Source organism: Diadema antillarum, unplaced genomic scaffold (assembly GCF_040938485.1).
Source record: "Diadema antillarum isolate AM-2024a unplaced genomic scaffold, OU_Dant_1.0 seq00001845_RagTag, whole genome shotgun sequence".
Lineage (NCBI taxonomy): Eukaryota > Metazoa > Echinodermata > Echinoidea > Diadematoida > Diadematidae > Diadema > Diadema antillarum.
The window spans coordinates 109,342-128,732 of NW_027272517.1; the positions used below are offsets into that span (position 1 = coordinate 109,342).

The 19,391-nt window shown below is 39.4% G+C and overlaps 2 protein-coding genes across 2 annotated transcripts in view; one reads left to right on the plus strand and one right to left on the minus strand.

The window, feature by feature from the left end:
* LOC139712708 (polyamine-transporting ATPase 13A3-like) overlaps positions 1-3,433 on the plus strand; it is a 56,705-nt gene extending 53,272 nt beyond the window's left edge. The window contains exons 23-26 of the mRNA XM_071624511.1: positions 65-385; positions 1,562-1,710; positions 2,291-2,379; positions 3,236-3,433. Coding sequence (XP_071480612.1) covers positions 65-385; positions 1,562-1,710; positions 2,291-2,379; positions 3,236-3,433 — 757 coding nt within the window. The remainder of the gene's footprint in view (positions 1-64; positions 386-1,561; positions 1,711-2,290; positions 2,380-3,235) is intronic.
* A 10,629-nt stretch (positions 3,434-14,062) lies between these two features.
* Positions 14,063-18,859, minus strand: LOC139712706 (large ribosomal subunit protein eL22). The gene is made up of 4 exons (XM_071624509.1): positions 18,831-18,859; positions 16,105-16,227; positions 15,290-15,411; positions 14,063-14,448 (listed from the first exon to the last, which is right to left on the minus strand). The coding sequence occupies exons 1-4, from the start codon at positions 18,837-18,839 to the stop codon at positions 14,304-14,306; spliced, it is 399 nt and encodes a 132-aa protein (XP_071480610.1). The 5' UTR covers positions 18,840-18,859; the 3' UTR covers positions 14,063-14,303.
* Between the last annotated feature and the right edge of the window lie 532 nt (positions 18,860-19,391).

The following is a 19,391-nucleotide window of genomic DNA, read 5'->3' on the forward strand; positions in this document are numbered from 1 at the left end:
AATGTTAATGCCGAAGATGCACTCTCTCTCACACGCAACTTACTTACTCCTTGTTGCCGCTCAGGGAGGGCCGTGCCTCTCTCACCACCTCCTTCGGCATGTTCAAGTTCATGGCGCTGTACAGCATGATCCAGTTCACCTCAGCCATGATCCTCCTCTGGGACTCCGGTTACCTCGGCGACCTGCAGTTCCTCTACATCGACATCATCCTCAGCACGGTGGTGGTGCTGCTGATGGGGCGCAACGAGGCATACCCCATCCTGGCCAGCGTGCCTCCCCCGCCCCAGCTGATGGAGGTGACCATCATCTTCTCCATGGTGGCCAACGTCTTTGTCCAGTGCGTCCTGCAGGGGGGCATCTACGCCCTGACCCAGCAGCAGGTCTGGTGAGTGCACTGTCAAAAAAGATGCCATTCCGAGCACTGTATACTGTATACGCCGAATGTTTCGCGAGATTTTTATTTTCGCGAATTTCAGGAGTCAGGTGCTATTCGCGAAATTAAAGACATGTGAAAATATTGACTCTGATCCTGATGTGAATGTGACGTATGCGTGTACACTTCTCCATTCAGTACAGGACTCCATGATCACAAATTTAACCACTCGCGAAATCGAGAATTCCTGATTCGCGAAAATTTAGACACGCAAAATATATGGCGTATACAGTAAGCTGCTATTTTGGTGTACAGATATTTTTGCAAATGAGGAGGTCACAGACATTTTTGCGAGATGTTGTTTTCGCGATTTGGCACTGAGGCTATTGTAAATGCATTATTAGCCTAGTGTATTGCGACATTTTTGCATGTTGTTAAATTCACAGTCCAACAGTAATTTGCGAAATTTGAGGAAATTAAACCCACACGGAAATAACAGCTTTCACGGTAACATTTGAAGAAAGTACTTCGTTTAAGAAGTCATCATTTCTTCTGAACATTTGGGTTATATCAACAACTTGCAAAAAAGGTCAAGAGACTGCGATTTGCAAAAATGTGTGTACACAAAAATATCAGTGTATACAGAACTGGAAACGCATAGTCCATTGATGTGATCATTTTTGCACATTTTGCCTGTCATGGGGCAGAAGAGATTGCCCAGCTAGAAGCCAACCCAGGGTGGTCCACGTGGGGTTCGAGCATGTTCCTGCAACATGCTCAAATTCTTGTGCAACATCCTCAAAAGCCGGCAACATGCTAGACGACAGTCTCAAAGTGAAATGTAATCAAACATGTAAAAAACATGTGCAAAACTTTGAGAAACATCAAACTACTTTGAAACTTTGTGCAGAAAGTATGAGACAAAACAGAAGAAAGTCACAAAATATTGCATGTACTCATGATGTGCAATCTGCACACATACAATTTCTGCAATATTCTCACCTTCAGAGCTTGCAATATGCTCAAATTTCAAGTCGTGGACCAGCTTGGAAGCTATTCTCCATGTTTACAAAATTTGATTCAGCAAGCGGTGCTTTGTGCAGTAATCACAAAATGATTTCTTGATGTAATGTGTGTATTACACTCTGTGCTGCTGCATTTCAAGATATGCATTCTCTGCCTTGACAGGTACCACCCACCCGAACGGGATGAGGACGGCATTACGGTCACCAGCTACGAAGGCACGGCGGTCTTCGTCCTCTCCTGCTTCCTCTATCTCAACTCAGCCGTGGCCTTCTCCCCGGGAAAGCCGTACCGCCAAGAGCTCTACACCAACTGTAAGTTGGGATGTTTTTTTCTACATTTCATGGCCTTCGCTTTGTCCAGGGCAGTGCAAAGTCTTACTTTGAGACAAAGATATTTGATTCTTTTTACTAGAAAGACAGGGTCTTTCTGCCCCTTATAGTATAAGTAAGTCAGGAAAGAAGAAGGTATCAGTGAAATTTTGGTGGCACTATGCAGCATCTGTAGATGTCGAGAGAACAATCAAGCATAGTGCTTTTGTTGCTTTTCAATGTTGAAGAGTTGAGATGCCAACTGTTAGTTTTGTGCATTACTTTGTACTTTTTTAACCAAAACTATTGCAGATTTCATGGAATATAGGTTTATTATTGTCCCAAAGTTGTATTACTGCACATGTCTATTGCAGGAAAGGTAAAAATACTGTTTCTCCACCAAAAATATGCCTTTGTAACCCTCGGAATACTGCAGTGCTGTTTAAAAGGTTGGTATCTCTGAGAGAGGAAAAAAGTTCTGTGACAGACACAATTGATAGGTACAGGATGTGTGGAGTACTGTTCCCTGAACAGCAGACCATGTCCTTATTGCATTGCTCTATGTATTCTCTTCATCTTGCAGGGCTGTTCTTGCTGTCTCTGATTATCATGTACACCATGACGGTGCTCATCCTCTTCCACCCACCGCAGTGGCTTCGAGATCTCATGGAGGTAAAGAGACGTGTCACAATTTATTGCAAATATGCCCATGGTACAATTTTCACTTAACCCTTTAGCAACTGAAGATTCCATACATAATGGCGTATTGTTCCCTAGAAGGTACAGCAATGTCACTCTCATTTTGACAATTTTCAAAATTGTGCAAAATAGCTCACAGCGTGTTTATTTACATTGTATGTCTATGATAAGTTATGTTTATTTAGCCTATTAAGACTTTACCAAGAGAATGGCGTGTCACAGAATAAAGTCTGACATACTTTCGGTGGCCTTTGACCTCTTTCAAATAACATAATTATATATTGTATATGAAACAAAAAAAAATGGTAAAGCATAAAACTATCCAAAGCAACCAACAATCCAGAATACACTCAAATTCGCCTTGTGTCTTTTTGATTGTGCTAAAGTTACCATTGGGTGGATTATTCTTACTTCTGTCCAAAGTAACACACGTTAGTTGTATACTGATGACATGCCACCAGTCAGCTGGTGCATAGGGAGGAGCTATCTCACACTCAAGAATTATGATTAGTTAGGAGTTCCACTCATGGTTGTTTCCAATGATGTGCATTTTCATTCCCCCCCCCCCATCTTAGTTTTAATTGTAAGCTGAAATGGAATTGAATTTTGTCGTTTACATCATACCCTGGGTCAAAACCTGCTGTACATGTATTGTGGGATATGTTCAGTGACTGTCCTTAATAGGGCCTACCATGATGATAAAGAAATGTGCTTTGTTCAACAACAAAAAAAAAAGGAGAAAGAAAAACAAGATGTATTATTTCTTTGCAAAGTACGTGTACAGGTGATTTAGGTAAATGATGATGGTGCCATTCTGTGTATCTTGCAGATTGAAGATATTCCAGACTATGCCTACAAGGGGATCATTCTTTCTTTCGCCATGGCCCACATTGCCATGGCTTTCATCATCGAGCTCGTGCTGGTGCCGTGGAAGGGTCTCATGCGCATTGTGTCGTGTCGGCACTGCCGGAAGACCTCCCTCACCTCCTTCCAGCAGCTCCAGATGGACGACATGCGGTCGTTATGACAACGGCCGAGGAGTTTGCAAAAAGTTTTCGGGAGGGCGTTCCCATCGGTGCTTCTCCCGCACCGGAAGGTGTACCCGCCTCTCTGTGACATCACATTTGCATTTCATCCACCTTTTTCGCATGGAACAATGTATAAATGTAAATATATTTCTCTTTTTTTACTCGATGCTATGAGATGATATTTCTCCACTAATTTTTTACTACCAAGCAATGGCATGGGATTATATGGACCATTTACTCCTGGAATCCTGGGCCCTGTTGCAAAAAGAAAGAAAGAAAAAAAAAAACAAGATGCAACAAACGTCAGTCAGAAAATCAAGCCTACTGTAAGTCGGTTACCAGACAATCAGAATTGAGTATTCAGAGACCTATGTTTGATTCTGCTGACTTATCATTGATTGCATCTCTTTATGCAACAGAGCCCTGGTTTGTTACTTGGCCAATGCAGGAGATATATTTTTTTCCCATTATTTATCAGGTCGTTGCTGTCATCTCTAGCATATTAACTGATGTTGTACAGATATTGCATAAATCTATGATTATGGTGGTTGTAATTGACAGGGTTCATCTGTCAGGTATGTATGATAGAGAAGGGCTGTGTGGTGCCATTAACTCTCTCAGCCTTGCTGACAAAATTATTATATGCAATGTCAATGGGATCCCAAGCTGGTCATCCTGAGGGGGTTAAAGGTAAAATATAGTTTCCACATGCCTGCCAAAATTTTCATGTTTTTGCTCTAAGATAGACGCATATGCATAGAATATGTATGAAATAATGCTGTGATAACGTGGTTTTTAATTAGGTAATAATGAAAAACATGAAATGTAAGCCAAAAAAAAGGTACACAAACGGTATCATAGTTGCTACGTAATGTTTTATACTAGTAATTGATTTCAAATCGGGCCATAGCAGTATCCATCGATCTTCCGCGCAAGAGTGAATGGCATACAGTTGTTGGGAATTACTAACTGCTACTGCACAAATGATCGTCATGTGATATTTTGCATACCAACATCTGAATGGGGAGATAGTACGTGAGATCATTCATTCAGGGATGAAACTTGTGTTCTACGATCAAAACTGTTTTACACTTCTGATCTCGAGATAACTCCAAAACAACTCATTATCCTGGCAAATTGCATCTGCAGGACAAGTTGCTCGGTAGACCCTTTTGATATATTGGAAGCAAATTCCAAATAGTGGAAGATGAATTTCTGAGCTCTTCAATCTGATAATTACGTTTTACCTTTAAAGTGGGTGTTCAGGTGCCTATCCGGGAGTGTCGGTTAGTAGGTGATGTGAACCGACAAACTGAATACAGCGCCCTCAAGCTTCCATTCTGAAAACTGGTTTTTGCCTTTAATCCTTCATTTTAATGTACAGTCAGGCATGTGTATAACAGGCACTCCAGAGGGAAAACGTACAAGGTGGCCTTAGTTCACAGGTGGCCATTGTGGACGGGTTGATGACAATTTGAGCCAATTTGATTTTAATAAATTAATGTTTGTAATACATATCACCCATCTGAATTATGAGTGTCGTGAAATGTTACCAGCTACCTGATCTTCGAAGTATTCCAAGCGGAAAAAAAAAATTGTATTAATTTCATTACCTCAAAATTTACAATGGGTTGGCCTCCCAAGGGATTAATGGAAAGACAAAAGAATGAGATGTGTCATATATTTGATTTCATTTTATACTTCTGGATAACCATTTGGGCTGGTCCTAACAAAGGTTGTTAAGTGAGAGCAAAGACGAAAGAAAATATCTAGCTGAAAGAATTAATGAGAATTGGTGTGCCAACAGACAGTGCTTAAAGGGTGTGTATAGTTCTGGTCGAGGTGAGGATTTAGCTTTTAACGTTTTGCGAGATATTCAGAAATCGCTCTATGAGATGTCAAAGAGCATGCAGTTCTAAGGGGTATCAAAAGTTTATTTGATGAAAATCAGTTTGGAAATGGCTGAGATATCCAAAAACAAGGTGAAACAAAGAGATCCTAATAAAGTTGTGGCATGTCGCCTTTTATTATTAGCACTTTTTTGGATATCTCGGCCATTTGAAAACCAATTTTCATCAAATAAACATTGAATCCTTCTTAAAATTACATGCTCTTTCATATTTCATTAGAGGCTTTTAATTATCTCACTTAGGAATGTTCAAAAAATGAATCCCCACCTCAACCAGTACTGTATAGTCCCTTTAAACTGGCAATCTGTTGTCTCTGTGAGCAGTGAAATTCGGCTATGCCAGACAAATTACGTTGCTGCTATGTGCAAGGACGTCGACATCTGATTTCTCCCTGGGGAGGTTTGAAGCTGCCGCATAAAATAAACAGAAAAAGACTGAACTTCGTTGCTCTGCTGCTTCCCTTTGGGCAACAGAGAGGGATGGTTTGAGTGAGCTCATCGGAGTAATATCAGCACATATTTGTACCAACTGAAATGGTGATGAAACGATACTGCCACTGGACATAACTAGCCACACTGGTTCAAGCAGTAGTTACTTGTGTGTCAAGCAGCATTCTTTGTAAGTTTTATTGGCGTTATCCTCTGAATATGAAGATTTCTGTCATGACATGCCATTGGAAAGAATGCATAAACAAATTGTTGGAAATGTTGATGAGCATCTTTATAAATTTGATTGTCATTGATTAATGAACGCAGAAGGAAGCAAGCACACACTGTATTAGATCTATTGACTTACAACCTTCTGCCTCTTAAGTTGTCAAAATCATGGTTGCACTTTAATCTAGTTTTAAACAGCAAATATCTTGAATCTCTCACAATGTTAATTGCAATAATTTTTGTTTTCAAATATTTTGGCTGCCATGCTGCTAAATGTCGCAAAAAATCAACTCAGCTATAGATTTTCCTTCATTTCATGGGAAATTGGATTCACGATTTGCCAATATGTTCAGTGTATTCATGAATTGCACAACTAATGATGAGTTTTGTTTTGTTTTGTTTTGTATGAAGAAGGCATTTCAAATCAACATTGTTACATTTCTTCTGAGGCTGTAAATGGAGTGTCAAAATTCTTCCCACTCTTTTCTTCATTCTGTTTGTGTGTGATGGTCTCTACAAAATTTCACACCTTGTTTTCTCATCATCTCTTGGTCCCGTAGCGAAGACTGTGCTATTAATAATGTTGAAGTTTGTGTGTGTATTGAGAATTGTTAACAAAAAGTATCTGCTATATCCGGAAATGTAGTTAACAAAGTAAGCTTGTACTCTGTAGAAAAAAAGTTAACAATTTGCACGGTAACAGCATTATACAAGTATGATGTAGTTTTGATAGTGTAATTGGCCTGCATGCATGCCATGGCACATAATGTTTCAAAGGGGCACTTCTGCGGTGTTGATAATTCCTTTACCGTAACCTTACTGTGTGGCCTTATTTCAATCTGCACATTCACACGGAGATCACGGCATGTCATTAATATTTCTTTTTTTTTTTTTTGGGGGGGGGGGAGGTACCCACCCTTTACCCCATCCCTACAATAAAAAAAAAAATACCAAAAACATCGCCTTAGCATAGGGAGTGGTATGATATATCCGGCTAAGACAAGATAACCATCAATGATCATAGATTTTTTTTAATGGATCAGTGTTGACTTTTAGTGCAATGAAGGCAAATGCTACTATTCTGCTGAATTTTAGAAACATTTTTCCTTTTTCTTTTTTGAAACAGTGATGGAAGAGAGAGAGGAGGGTGTGTACTCTTTCATTATAGACCTTAAAATTATGCAGATATCATCAAAGTTATGGAAAGGAAAAATCATTGCATATGAAATCGTTTTGTTTTATTTTTCTTTCCTTCTTTTGGTGCCACTAAATTTCTCAGGGATATGAGGTGCTGCTGTTTGCAGCAAGTTTTCGAAGATTGAATATTTTGTTTTCTAAAAAGTTATGGAATTTTTGTAAATTTATCTGGTAAAAATGGTCTTTCTCCAAGGATTTCAAATGTATATTTATAATTTTTTTTTTTAGTGGCAGATTCTTGTGGATTCAGAGCTGAAATCATGTTCTTGCAAAGAAATTTTCATAAGTGTTTATAAAAGCACTTTGCATCAATGTGGTAGGCAGTGGCAATTATCTTTTTTAAATCTTCAATTAAATTCTTTACTTTTCCCAATTTGACATTGTTGCAATTGAATGAATTGACGGTGCATGAAAGGGTGAACATCTTTTCGTAAACAAGCCATTAATATTATGAAATTTGAGGCATTCTTCATAAGGAGCATTAAAACTGGATGTTTTTGACTTTCATTTGTATACATTTTCAGCATTGTTGTCTTTATGTAACCAGATTTCCATGTCCTTTAACCACAGTTGACCAGTACCTGTATACACAAACAGACCAGGTATATTGGTCATGCGAGAAAGATGGTAATCTGAATACAAAGTACCATATATGTGGAATTTCCCTGGAAAGAAAAAAATGTATGTAGGCATTACAATACATTGTACTCTCTTGAATTGGCGCTCATTATACCAACTCTATTTGAAGAAAGTATTTTTCCTTGCCCCAAATTCAAAGGTACTTCGTATTTCTATTGTTTATCTGACCCTGATATAACAAACTTTTGATATACATATAAAAAAGTGATAACACAAGTTCTCTGTACACGTATTCTGAATACAATGCCATGAGTGGACCATGATGTTCTTTGGACCATCAGCTGTCCTCAGACAGAACATATTTTCTGTTTTTTCAGCAAGTCCGAATCAGTGTTGAGGCACATTTAAAGACACATAGACCCAGTGGTTGCAGGGGCAGGGTTCAAAATTGGCGATGGTCCGCTGGCCATTGGCCACCCAAAATCACGTCGGACTAGCTAAAAATCATAAAATTCTGAAGTTACTAGTCCGTCTGGCTAGCCAAAATATTGCTTCAGTGTCAAAATTGATTCTAAGTAGTCCGCCTGGCTAGTTAAAAAAAAAGTTAAGTGCGACCCCTGAGGGGCGCTGTTGGATGATACTGCCAATCACCGTTAGCATGATACAAGGATTGCTGAAGTTGAGATGTCATCAAGAGTAAAGCGCGTGGGTGTTGCTCGGTAACATTGCCTTTGTCGTCTTCTCTGCGCATCACACAGTCTGTGGTGATGCCAGGGTGTGTGTTTTTTAGTATGACGTCACAGAAGAAGTTTGCTAAAGCTGTCATCATCAGCCAAATCATGAGCCGAACTGTGATCGGACCACTGACTACAGTGGATCAGACTTCTTCGGACTTGTGGAAATGGGTCAATTCAAAGCGTAAGCGCTGATGAGGAGTTGATAGCATAGGTCTCTGTAAGAAACATGTGCTTTGCGCCCGCGTGCGTATTCGACTAAACCACCGGGTCTATGTGCCTGTAATACATATGAAGGTAAGGTCACAACCAAAAAGTACAGGAGTACAAATGTGTGGAGCATGACTATTGTGTCACCACAGTCAAAATAGTGCCTGGGGAGTGGAGGCATAGAACAAAGCAAGCTGCTAGACACTAATGTATACGCCAAATATTTTGTGAGGTTTTTTATTTTCTTGACTTTCACGAGTTGGGTAAATTCACGAAATCAAAGACATGCGAAAGTCACGACTCTCATCCCGATATGAATGCAACACACACGCATACATTTCTCCGTTCAGTATACTCCACAATAGCGAATTTATCCACTCGCAAAATCATTGGGAAGTCCCGAATCGCGAAAATTTAGACTCGCGAAATATATGGCGTAAACAGTACATTTTCACTCGCCCGAGAAAGGTCCACAAATCATGTACCCATGACATCTGGGACTTTTAGTTGCAGCAGTAGATATATGTAATTTTTGTAATGTTATTTTTTAAATGTTTTTTATTGTGTTGACAAAAAGCAGGAACTCGCACAGTGTCCCCTTTCTGTCCACTAACAAGTGATGCAGGGTATATTACATGTACAAAATATTACATGTACCATTTGTGCTCCTAATAAATCAGACACAGTTAATATTCATGTGCATTAGAAGTTGATAGTGTCATCATTCGTGTGTGTGTGGTCTGTGTGTGTGTGTGTGTGTGTGTGTTTGTATTGATAAGGTCATTGTACAGTTGTGCTTGGAAAAGATGCAATTTAGATAACATGGGTTCCATCAAAATAGGACCGAGGTCCGGGAACTTCAGTTATCCCCGTTTTCATAAATCAGCGATTTTAGTCTCACCCTTTTACTTAAAAAGTGACAGATGTGGTAATGTCATTTACCTTGTAAGTCTCCAATTGAACCATACATGAATCTTTGCAAATTTCCTTTTGTGATTTTAAATCAGTAGATATAAAATGTATCCTTTGCAATAACAAATAACAAGGCAACTACATGTTTGTCTGTAAGGGGAAAGAGATATCTTTTCTAAAATTCCTCCAAAACTGTGGCAAAAGTGGCAAGGAATTGCACGAAAAAAACTTTGAAAATAACGTTGTACAACATAATTGCATATTGCCATAAATTAGTCACCAAGACAGCAGTATGGCTACACCAAGCAACCAACTACACGTATCTTTGCTGGTGCCATGGCAACTGCATGTAAAACTGAATTTTGATGAAAAGGACCTCTTCCTAGGGACATGGTTTTTTCATGTCTGTGTATGTGTGTGTGTAAGTGATTTCCAGGTATACGAGATAGGATTTCGTCCCGTGTTCGGAAGAAAGAGGCGAACGCACGCAAGACGAGGAAGGTGTGCCAGGGAGCATGACACAAACACTGGTGAGGCCCGCAAGTTCAGGCGTGTAACATGTGCCTCATGTGCGTTTGCGTTGTTCTTCCGGGCACACCTTCCTTGGAATCGCACGCGTTCGCATCATTCTTCCAGGCACTTGACGAATTGTACAATATGTAGTATTGAGCTCAGGGCATAGCTGCACAGACTCCAACCCCAAGCACCTTCTGATCTGGAGATTCTCCCGCTCGAAACCCCTAGCAAACGGGAGACTCCAAGTTGATGTGTGCGAAGCGCGAAGTTCCTAGGGTTCTAGATGTTCTTTGGTGCTATCTAAGGCTTATTTTTGCAACATACGATAGCAATAAGTAAGAAATCCCTTCCACCCGGAGACACAAAGAGCCAGGGAGGGAGAAATCAAATCTCAAGCGGGAGAACGGGAGATTTTGCAAAAATAGGCTTTCGGCGGGAGATCCCCCATCGAAAACGGGAGAGTTGGAGTTTCTGTAGCTGTAGAGTATGAGGTGATTGGCTGTCAGTCTTGGCACTAGCAGACATGAAGAGGCCTCTGTCACATCCTGCAAGTATGTACTGTAAAACCAGAAATATTCGCCTGCAATTTAATTTTGCAAATTTCATGAGCAAAAATTTGTGAAATTAAAATGCACGAAAGTTCTTGTCTACATTCCATGCATAATTAAATACCGGTGGCAATTCACAAAAATTTGATGCCGCAAAATGGCCATCTGCTCCAATTTGCGAAAATTTCATGCCGTGACAGAGGCGTTGGCTCCAATTTGCAAAAAGATTTCATGCCACTAACACTTCTTGCTCTCCAGTGCCCTTATAGGATGCAAAAAAGCTTTGACCTTTCGAGATATAAATTTATATAAATACATGTACAGTCTTTTGAAAAATCACATCAACAGTCATACAAAATCGTATTATCAGTGGTCACAAGAGATCAGCCTTGTCTACTAGTTTTAGAATTCTGACCAATGGATTACCTCTGAGCATAGTGTCAGACTGGCTGCTGTTTTGCTAATTCGTATTGCCACGCAAGTCCCATGAACAGTTAAATACAGGGCACTCCCGTTATAACAAAATGCTCGGGACCGGCGGTTTTCTTTCGTTATAACGAAATTTCGTTATAACCGAACAAATACAATATATAACGAAAACAAGGAACCACGTATATTTATCATATTATGTTTGCTGAATACTCCTCATACACTGGAAAGCTCTTTTAGATGTAAAATAGGCCCCAGGCCCCCCGCCCCCCCCCCCCCCCCCCCCCCCCTCCAGATCGCGGCCATCGACCGCACGATCGCGATGAAAATTGGCACAAACATTGCCAATGACGTAATCTAAAGTACTAGTAGCATGAAGTTGATTTTTTTAAAAAAATCATCATTTATGGTAATTTATGCATGACGCATGAAATCAGACAATTTGGTATAAATCACTAAATAAAGCTCAAAACAGGCACTTTTTGTGTAAATATTCTTTTTTGAGTGTCCTTAGCAAATGTAAGGGAAAAAATTGTGCCGTTAGAAAAAATTACTTAAGTATTTTATTGTTTTTTAATTTCTTATGTATTTCCTTGTTTTTTTTACTTTGTTTTTCATTGTTTTTCATTGTTTTTTCAATGAAATTTGTCCGCGACATTGTTCCGATCCAGAAAATATGTTATTGATTTTAATCAATAAAACCCCAAATAATCATGCTTTTATGAAATTTGCCCAAAAGCACAGTTTGCATTGAAATTGTACACAAATTCACGTTTTTGAGCAATTTTTGGTCCGACATGCAAGTGCATATTTATGCGCAACTTCGGAACCGTGTGCCTGGGCATCGCAAATTTGGTGTCAAAAGATGCGGGAGACTCAAAAGAAAAAAGCCATGAAACGTCACGGCGATAGCTTTTCGCGACAGCGATACATCGCGTGGAACGTCGAGGGGGGGGCCTCGGAGACCCCCCCCCCAATAATTCCTACCAATCATATCTTCCAAAAGATAAAACAAACGAGGATCCATTCAAATGCAATGCCATTATGCCTTGTATCTATTTTTTGTTGTTGTTGTCTAAATGAAGATATACAATTGTATGTACAGTGCACTCCCGTTACAACGAACACGGTTATAACGAAATTTCGTTATAACGAAGTAAATCTTCTGGTCCCAAAATTATCACCATTAAAGTCTATGGTACAAAATTCGCCTATAACGAACACGGTTATAGAGAAATTTCCGTTATAACGAAGTCTTTTCCGAGTGCCACAGACAAAGAAAAACAAAAGAAATGCGCTCCGTTATAACGAAATGCGAATTGCTTTCGAAAATACGTAGCGGAACAAGCATTTATAGCGTCTCTGCATGGGTGAATGCTTCACACCACTGTGTGTTCGCTCCTTGTGCACACACAGTTTCTGAGGGGAACTTGCGTTTATTAAAGGACAAGTTCACCTTCATAAACATAAGGATTGAGAGAATGTAGCAATATTAGTAGAACGCATCATTGAAAGTTTGAGGAAAATCAGACAATCCGTTCAAAAGTTATGAATTTTTGAAGTTTTTGTGCAGTACCCGCTGGATGAGAAGACTACTGCAGTGTATGAACAACTTAGATGTCACATGCGTACAACAATGTAAGGAAAATATAAAGAGAATTTCACAAAATTCCATCTTTTGAAAAAAGTACACTTTCCCCTGAATCGTTACCGACAAATGTTATGGGTAATATTATTCCCCCTGCCTTTAGAAAGAGGCAAGTCAAGGGCTCTTTTATTATGCGAAAAAAGTGAAAATATGTTGAATTTTCTTTTACATTTTCTTTATACTGTTGTACGCATATGACTCACAAGCTGTAGTAGTCTCCTCATCCAGCCGTTCCAACACAAAAATTAAAAAAATTCATAACTTTTGCATCGATTGTCCAATTTTCCTCAAACTTTCACTGACGTGTTCTACTAATATTGTTGCATGTTCTCAATCCTTATGTTCATGAAGGTGAACTTGTCCTTTAATGTAATACAGTTATCCCATCACATTTCACATAGCTTTGCAGTGTATGATGAGTATTTAGCAAACAGAATATGATATATATACGTGGTTTCCCTGTTTTCGCTATGGCATTTGTTCGGTTATAACGAAAGTTCGTTATAACAAAAGAAAACTGCCGGTCCCGAGCATTTCGTTATAACGGGAGTGCACTGTATTCCTGATGTATGCATGTTGTGTCCACATGTGTTTTCTATGTAGTTACTGTTGCAGACAAGTAAAATGCTGTAAAACACACACACACACACACACACACACACATGCATTTCACTATGAATTCAGAAAGATTTTTTTCAGAATGAACTGCACTTATCACTATGATTCAGATCTTCACAATGACTTTTGACAAGACACTTGTTTGATGCTTCACACATGCTTTTTCTATGAAACTTTCAAACAACCAAAATCTCATTGCAACTGATTGACAAATTGCCCTACATAAACATAAATAAGCACTGAATTGATCAGTGTTTTAGTAGTAGCCATGATAAAAAATTATGGCCATACATACTTGAGCAGGATTCGAACCTACGACCTCCTCATCACCGGACAGGCGTCATCTCCACTAGATCACCGAGCTTTCGCCAGACAGTAAGTGTTGGTTCTAATCCTTATAGCATGCAGCGGGTACTGCCTTATTATTCAAATTCATGAAATTTGATGTCGATATATTTACATCCATGTAGGGCAATTTGTCAATCAATTGCAATGAAAACATCTCAGCGGAATATGGATAAAAATAGAAATATAAGGAATGAGTCCTGCAAAATCATCACATATCTCGGAAGTATGATCTATTGATAGAGATGCATTGAGAATCTTGAAGGCATACTACAAACTGTACAATAAACAGCACAAACAACATGACCAACAGTGTTTTGTGCAAATTGATGTCATTTATTCACACTTGTGTGGTTCATCGCCGAAGCAGCCATTGAATGACATGTCATCAGGTATACAGCCATTGTCAAAACATAACTCTGTCACCCTGTCCCTGAGATCAGTGCTGTGTTGTTCTGTTTACAGCAAATGGAGTCGGTGACCACAAGACATCTCATGAGTATCAGATCGTCGACACTCTTTATGTTTGACCATTGCCTCCGTGATGGACCAAGGCGAAAATCGCGCTTACGAGTCGTCTTCCTCTTCCTCGTCATCCTGGTTGATCTGGAAGTAGCGCAGCTCGTAGGACTCCTTGTTGGCAGCCACGACGCGCAGCCAGTCACGCAGGTTGTTCTTTTTCAGGTACTTCTTGGTCAGGTACTTCAGGTATCTGTAAGTGATAATGAAAAGTTTAAACCGTGATTGCAAACGCCGTGGTCTGTGACCCAAATTATGCTTAGAAATTCTCTGGCATTGTGCACGCTCGTCATAGCACATCATACAATGAACATCATCAGCGCTTACTTTATCTGCGAACAGCAAAATACAGTCAACTTTGCATAAGTTCATCTCTAACAAGTCAAAACATTGCCTAAGTCTAAGAAAAATTCAACCCCCTATGGAAATAAACACGTGTTAGATCTGTTGTGTACTGGCAATAGGTCAATTTTCACATGACTGTGTCCAAGGATTTTCTCTGGCCCCTTGAGATTCCACTCTGGAGAGGTTGACTGTAAGTGACACAAATTTACATGTTGCCATCAGCTATGTACATTTCTCCCTCTTTTCTCTGCAATTTGTAGCTGCTTCCTTCCAATACATTTTGCCCGTCGAGACCCCCCCCCCCCCCCCCCCCCCCCCCCATTGATGAGGAATTAATTTCTTGCGAATACAACTGAAGCTAGGATGGGCTTCAAAAATAAGAGCACTTTTTTTGCAAGCTCTCCCATTTATATCAAATTGTATCTGGAGATGTGGTATGAAAACAGTGCAAGACCAATTTAACCTACCAATTAGATTTCCGGGGGGGATGAAGCATTTTCTTGATTTTCAGCACTATTGATAATATGTCTGGTTCATCATGACAATGCTCATATTTTATTACCACAGGAGTGATATATTCATACTTCAGTCTAAAATCCACTCCTACAAAAAGTGTAAAAAAAGGAGGACAAATCAACTGGAATAGTTTATGCAACACATGGGTAAGAAAAAATGGTCAAAGTACTAACCTCTTTGAGAAGGCAATCTCTGATTGGACAGTGACTTTGCTCTTCTTGCGCTCGATGGTCAGGTTGTTGCCAAAGTTCTTGGTCTTGCCGTTGACCTTGATGCGTTCCTGCAGGAACTGTTCCTGTTTTGTGAGGGGGCCACAAAATCCAGGGTCCAGTCGGAGATGGGCAGAAGAACAAAGGCAGAGTTGGAGGGAGCTCATGTTAGGGAAGGTGTCCCTAGTGTGTGAGCATGGCTTTGTTTAGGGAAGGAGTCCCTATGTTGGGTCAGGGAATGAAGCCCTGAACCAGTGATGGATTCCAATTAGTTCTCAGGGAATGAAAATCTGCACATTCAGCTCAAACTCATGCACAGAGTAGCATTTCCCATCAAGCTCCAGCAAAATTACTACAAACAAGCCCTATCTAATATCACAAACAACAAGCCAAGTCCAATATCAAAATCTAGTGGAAAAGAGGGCATTACTTGACCCTTTGAATTTCATCCATTTGCAAGACTTCAGTTTAAGCTCTCTTATCACTCACATACATAAACCACCAGCTCCTAGAAAATCATTATCTCTCAAAAAGGCCCTATACAAATTGACAAAGATGTATACTAACATAAATTTGAAACTAGAATGTCAAACTTCGTTCCAACATTGATTCTACTAATTGTTGCAATATTTGTGGTTTTACAAAACTAGCAAATAGGGAGCACCTTTTTGATCATATCGAACATTGTATTTGGGGTAGACAAATTAGTCCACAACTATATTTTTAGCAAAGACACAATTACACCATAGAATCCTGCATTCATATCATGAAACACTTACGAAGTTTGAAGCGTCCATGATACCATCTTCAACAGGCATGGCACAGTCAATGGTGAACTTCAGTGTCTGCTTCTTCTTCTTGCCCTTGGCCCCGGAGGGGCGGCCACCCTTCTGAGCCGTTTTCTACAAGAGGCAAAAAACGAAAATAAGCATGAGTTGGGAATAAGTGGGAAACAGAGAGGGAAGCAATCATGTTCTGACTTCACACTGATTGGTTTTACCATTTTCACTGAAGATACTTCTCTAAAGCTGAGAATACAAGCTGTGAAATTGAGGGAAAGAGATTTTCATTAAAAAATGAAAATACTGATTCTCGGGTCGGGTTCTGCCACAGAATTCTGTCACACATCAGCATCGTAATTGCACATTTGGGCGATTTTTCCTCAATCAAGCCCACATGCACTCAAAACGCAAGCTAGATCAAGTTTCAGAGCTTGTTAAAATATGCAGTCAGTGCAATCATATTTACAATGAAATATGGTATTTCACACAGGATTTATATCATCACAAAAACACTGTAAAATAACAGAATTCGGTCATTTAAGTTTTTTTTTAAGTATAAGTTTAACTAAAATTATACATACAAAATCATATCAACAACAATGTTTGTTAAATATATCAAACTGGGCAATTCCGCGGTTAGTAACGTTACATTTGAACAAATTTAGATATTTGTTTTTACTACTAAATTACCATTTATTCATTTCAAGCCAAAATTATGTCAAAAACATGTTCATCATTCCCAGGTTTATGATACAGATAAGGATGAATACAATCCAAGAAATAATAGCATTGCTATGCAACTTAAAGGACTGGTTAGTAACGTTACGAAAAAAGGACATGACAAAAAAATCAATGTCTTGTAACAAAAAGTGTGCAAAAATTCAAGTTACTTGAAACAAAGTGTTGCATTAATTTCAATTATTGCATCATGACAAATGTTCACACAATGTTTTTTAGCAGTTCGACCAATAATTTCTTAGCTAGACCCCCAAAAGCATGGTTAGTAACTAGCCCCGGAGACCCGCCGCTCTGCGGCGGGGTCCTGGCGGCTACCCCGCAGTTTCGTTCAAGTGAGAATCACGAACAACTCCCTATTGCCACATATACGGCAACTTCACAAATAAATCATGGCTAAATGTCCATCATAAACACAGTGACAATATAAAATGAAATATACACTACCCCATTGCCTTGGTCCTTCTCACCAATTTATCTGGAAACTGAATAATTTTCCACATTTTTTAGGAGTAGGCGGTCTGCCCTAGTGGAGAGCTTTGCTGCTATTTTGAACGTGTATATCCATCAGTACGCATCTACGCATGCGTAAACAATGACGTCAACGTTACGGACGCAAAAGGATATGAATAATGCATCATCGCACGGTGAATATGCATCATGTAGCGAGTAATACAGCTGTCAATGCACTGCACTGAATGCATTGTGTGCGCATGTGCAAGTGATTGTGAGTTTTAGTGAGCATCGGTGAGCTGAAGATATTTGCCTTATAAGACAGCATTTTCTGCATCATAAGCAATGAAATGCATCAAACAGTCGCCGATGTGAATCATTTAGGTTTAGTCCACCCATGTAAGTATTCCCAGTAGTTTTTGTTGAAAAATTAAGGAAATACAGCGCCGGAACGGCACCCGAATGGTACAACATTAAAATATCGAGGCCAAAACGGCGCAGCCCCAACACTGTACGTTGTACGTTGGGGCTGCTGGTCGCAGTTAGGTTAGTAACGTTACGGTTAGTAACGTTACATTTGTCCGGAGTAATTCCGCAGGTCATTTCACCCTTTTGTAATTGACAAAATGTCACATGACTTCTGGAGTATTTAAATGTATTTATCTTTTACCCTTTAGCAAAACTTTGAGGAAAAAATTTCAAAGGAACCCACTGTAATTTGCATTTACGTGAATTTCAGCATCCCCAGTCCCACATGTACATTTTAAATGATGGTTTTAGATCTCGCGAAATCAATCAATATGAAAGATAAAATCTACTGAATTTGAAAGACCTTAATGATTGGTGAACATCCATGGCATTAGTTGATACCTAGATTAAAGAGTAAGATAAAGAGGCACATTTCTTTTAAAGGGGGGGGGGGTCTGGTTGGGAGCCTCATGGGACAACAGTCCTTGACGAGTGGGGCAAGCTTGCAACCCCTGCCCTGCATGCGCATGTCCCATACTGAAACTTACAATTACGACTAAAAAAGTTGTAGAGCGCATGCGCGCAAAATTACACAATTGTTAGAACTACACTTCTACTCACTTTCATTTGTTTTTTAAAAAAATACATAACTAAGGATATCTTCTCTACACGATCAAGAATCCTCCAATTCCAACTTTTACAACCACCATGCACCAACCAACCACCAAATCCCTTTTTGACTATCATCCATGCACGCACGCACGTGTGCGTGGCAAGCCTGCACGCATGGCATGTCCACCGCCGCGCTTTCTCACCACATCACGTCACTTAGATTCTACACTGAATATGAATGCCGTACATTGTACGTGGTTGAAAATTCTGCTTGACTTCATGTGACGACACAAATTTATTGCGATATTCTTCATACTTAAATGCAATATTCATACTTTCTTTTGTTGAAATACAATACAGGACATATATCATCTTAACCACAACCAATTTCTACACAAATACGGGTAGCAGTTTTCGTTAAAAAATCATTCATATTTTGCAGACTTTCCACTCACTCCAGGCATGTTCTCTATCTTCGGTCGAAAAGACCATGCAAGTGAAATGAACTAACTACAGACGGTAGCTTAACATCTTGTTAAAATATATCATAATCACGCGAATTTTCGAAAAGCATTTAAAATTTCTTTTAGTCTTTATGATTTTTGAAATTCCAATTTTTGTGTCAATGTATTTTTATATAAATAAATAAAATCCAAAATTTCAAGATGATTCTACTGGCAAAGAGATTGCTAATGAAAGAGATACAGCATATTGCACTGCAAGTACGCACCTGTAGTACGTGTATGGATATTGGTCCTGTACACTGTCCTGTGGCTGTGCTTTCTATCTAGTAAATCTAGACCTACATTATACAGACAACAACACGCACGACGACACTCGAGATCTGCATTCTGGATGTTGATGTTGTATTTCAATTGTAGGCCTACTCAAAATCCATTTCGGAGCTGTATGTGTGAAATTGGTAAGTTGATCACTAATTTCACATTTTCACGCACGTACTTTAAATTTACATCACCGAAAATTTTTACAATTCTTTAAAACTGAAAGCTTAGTTT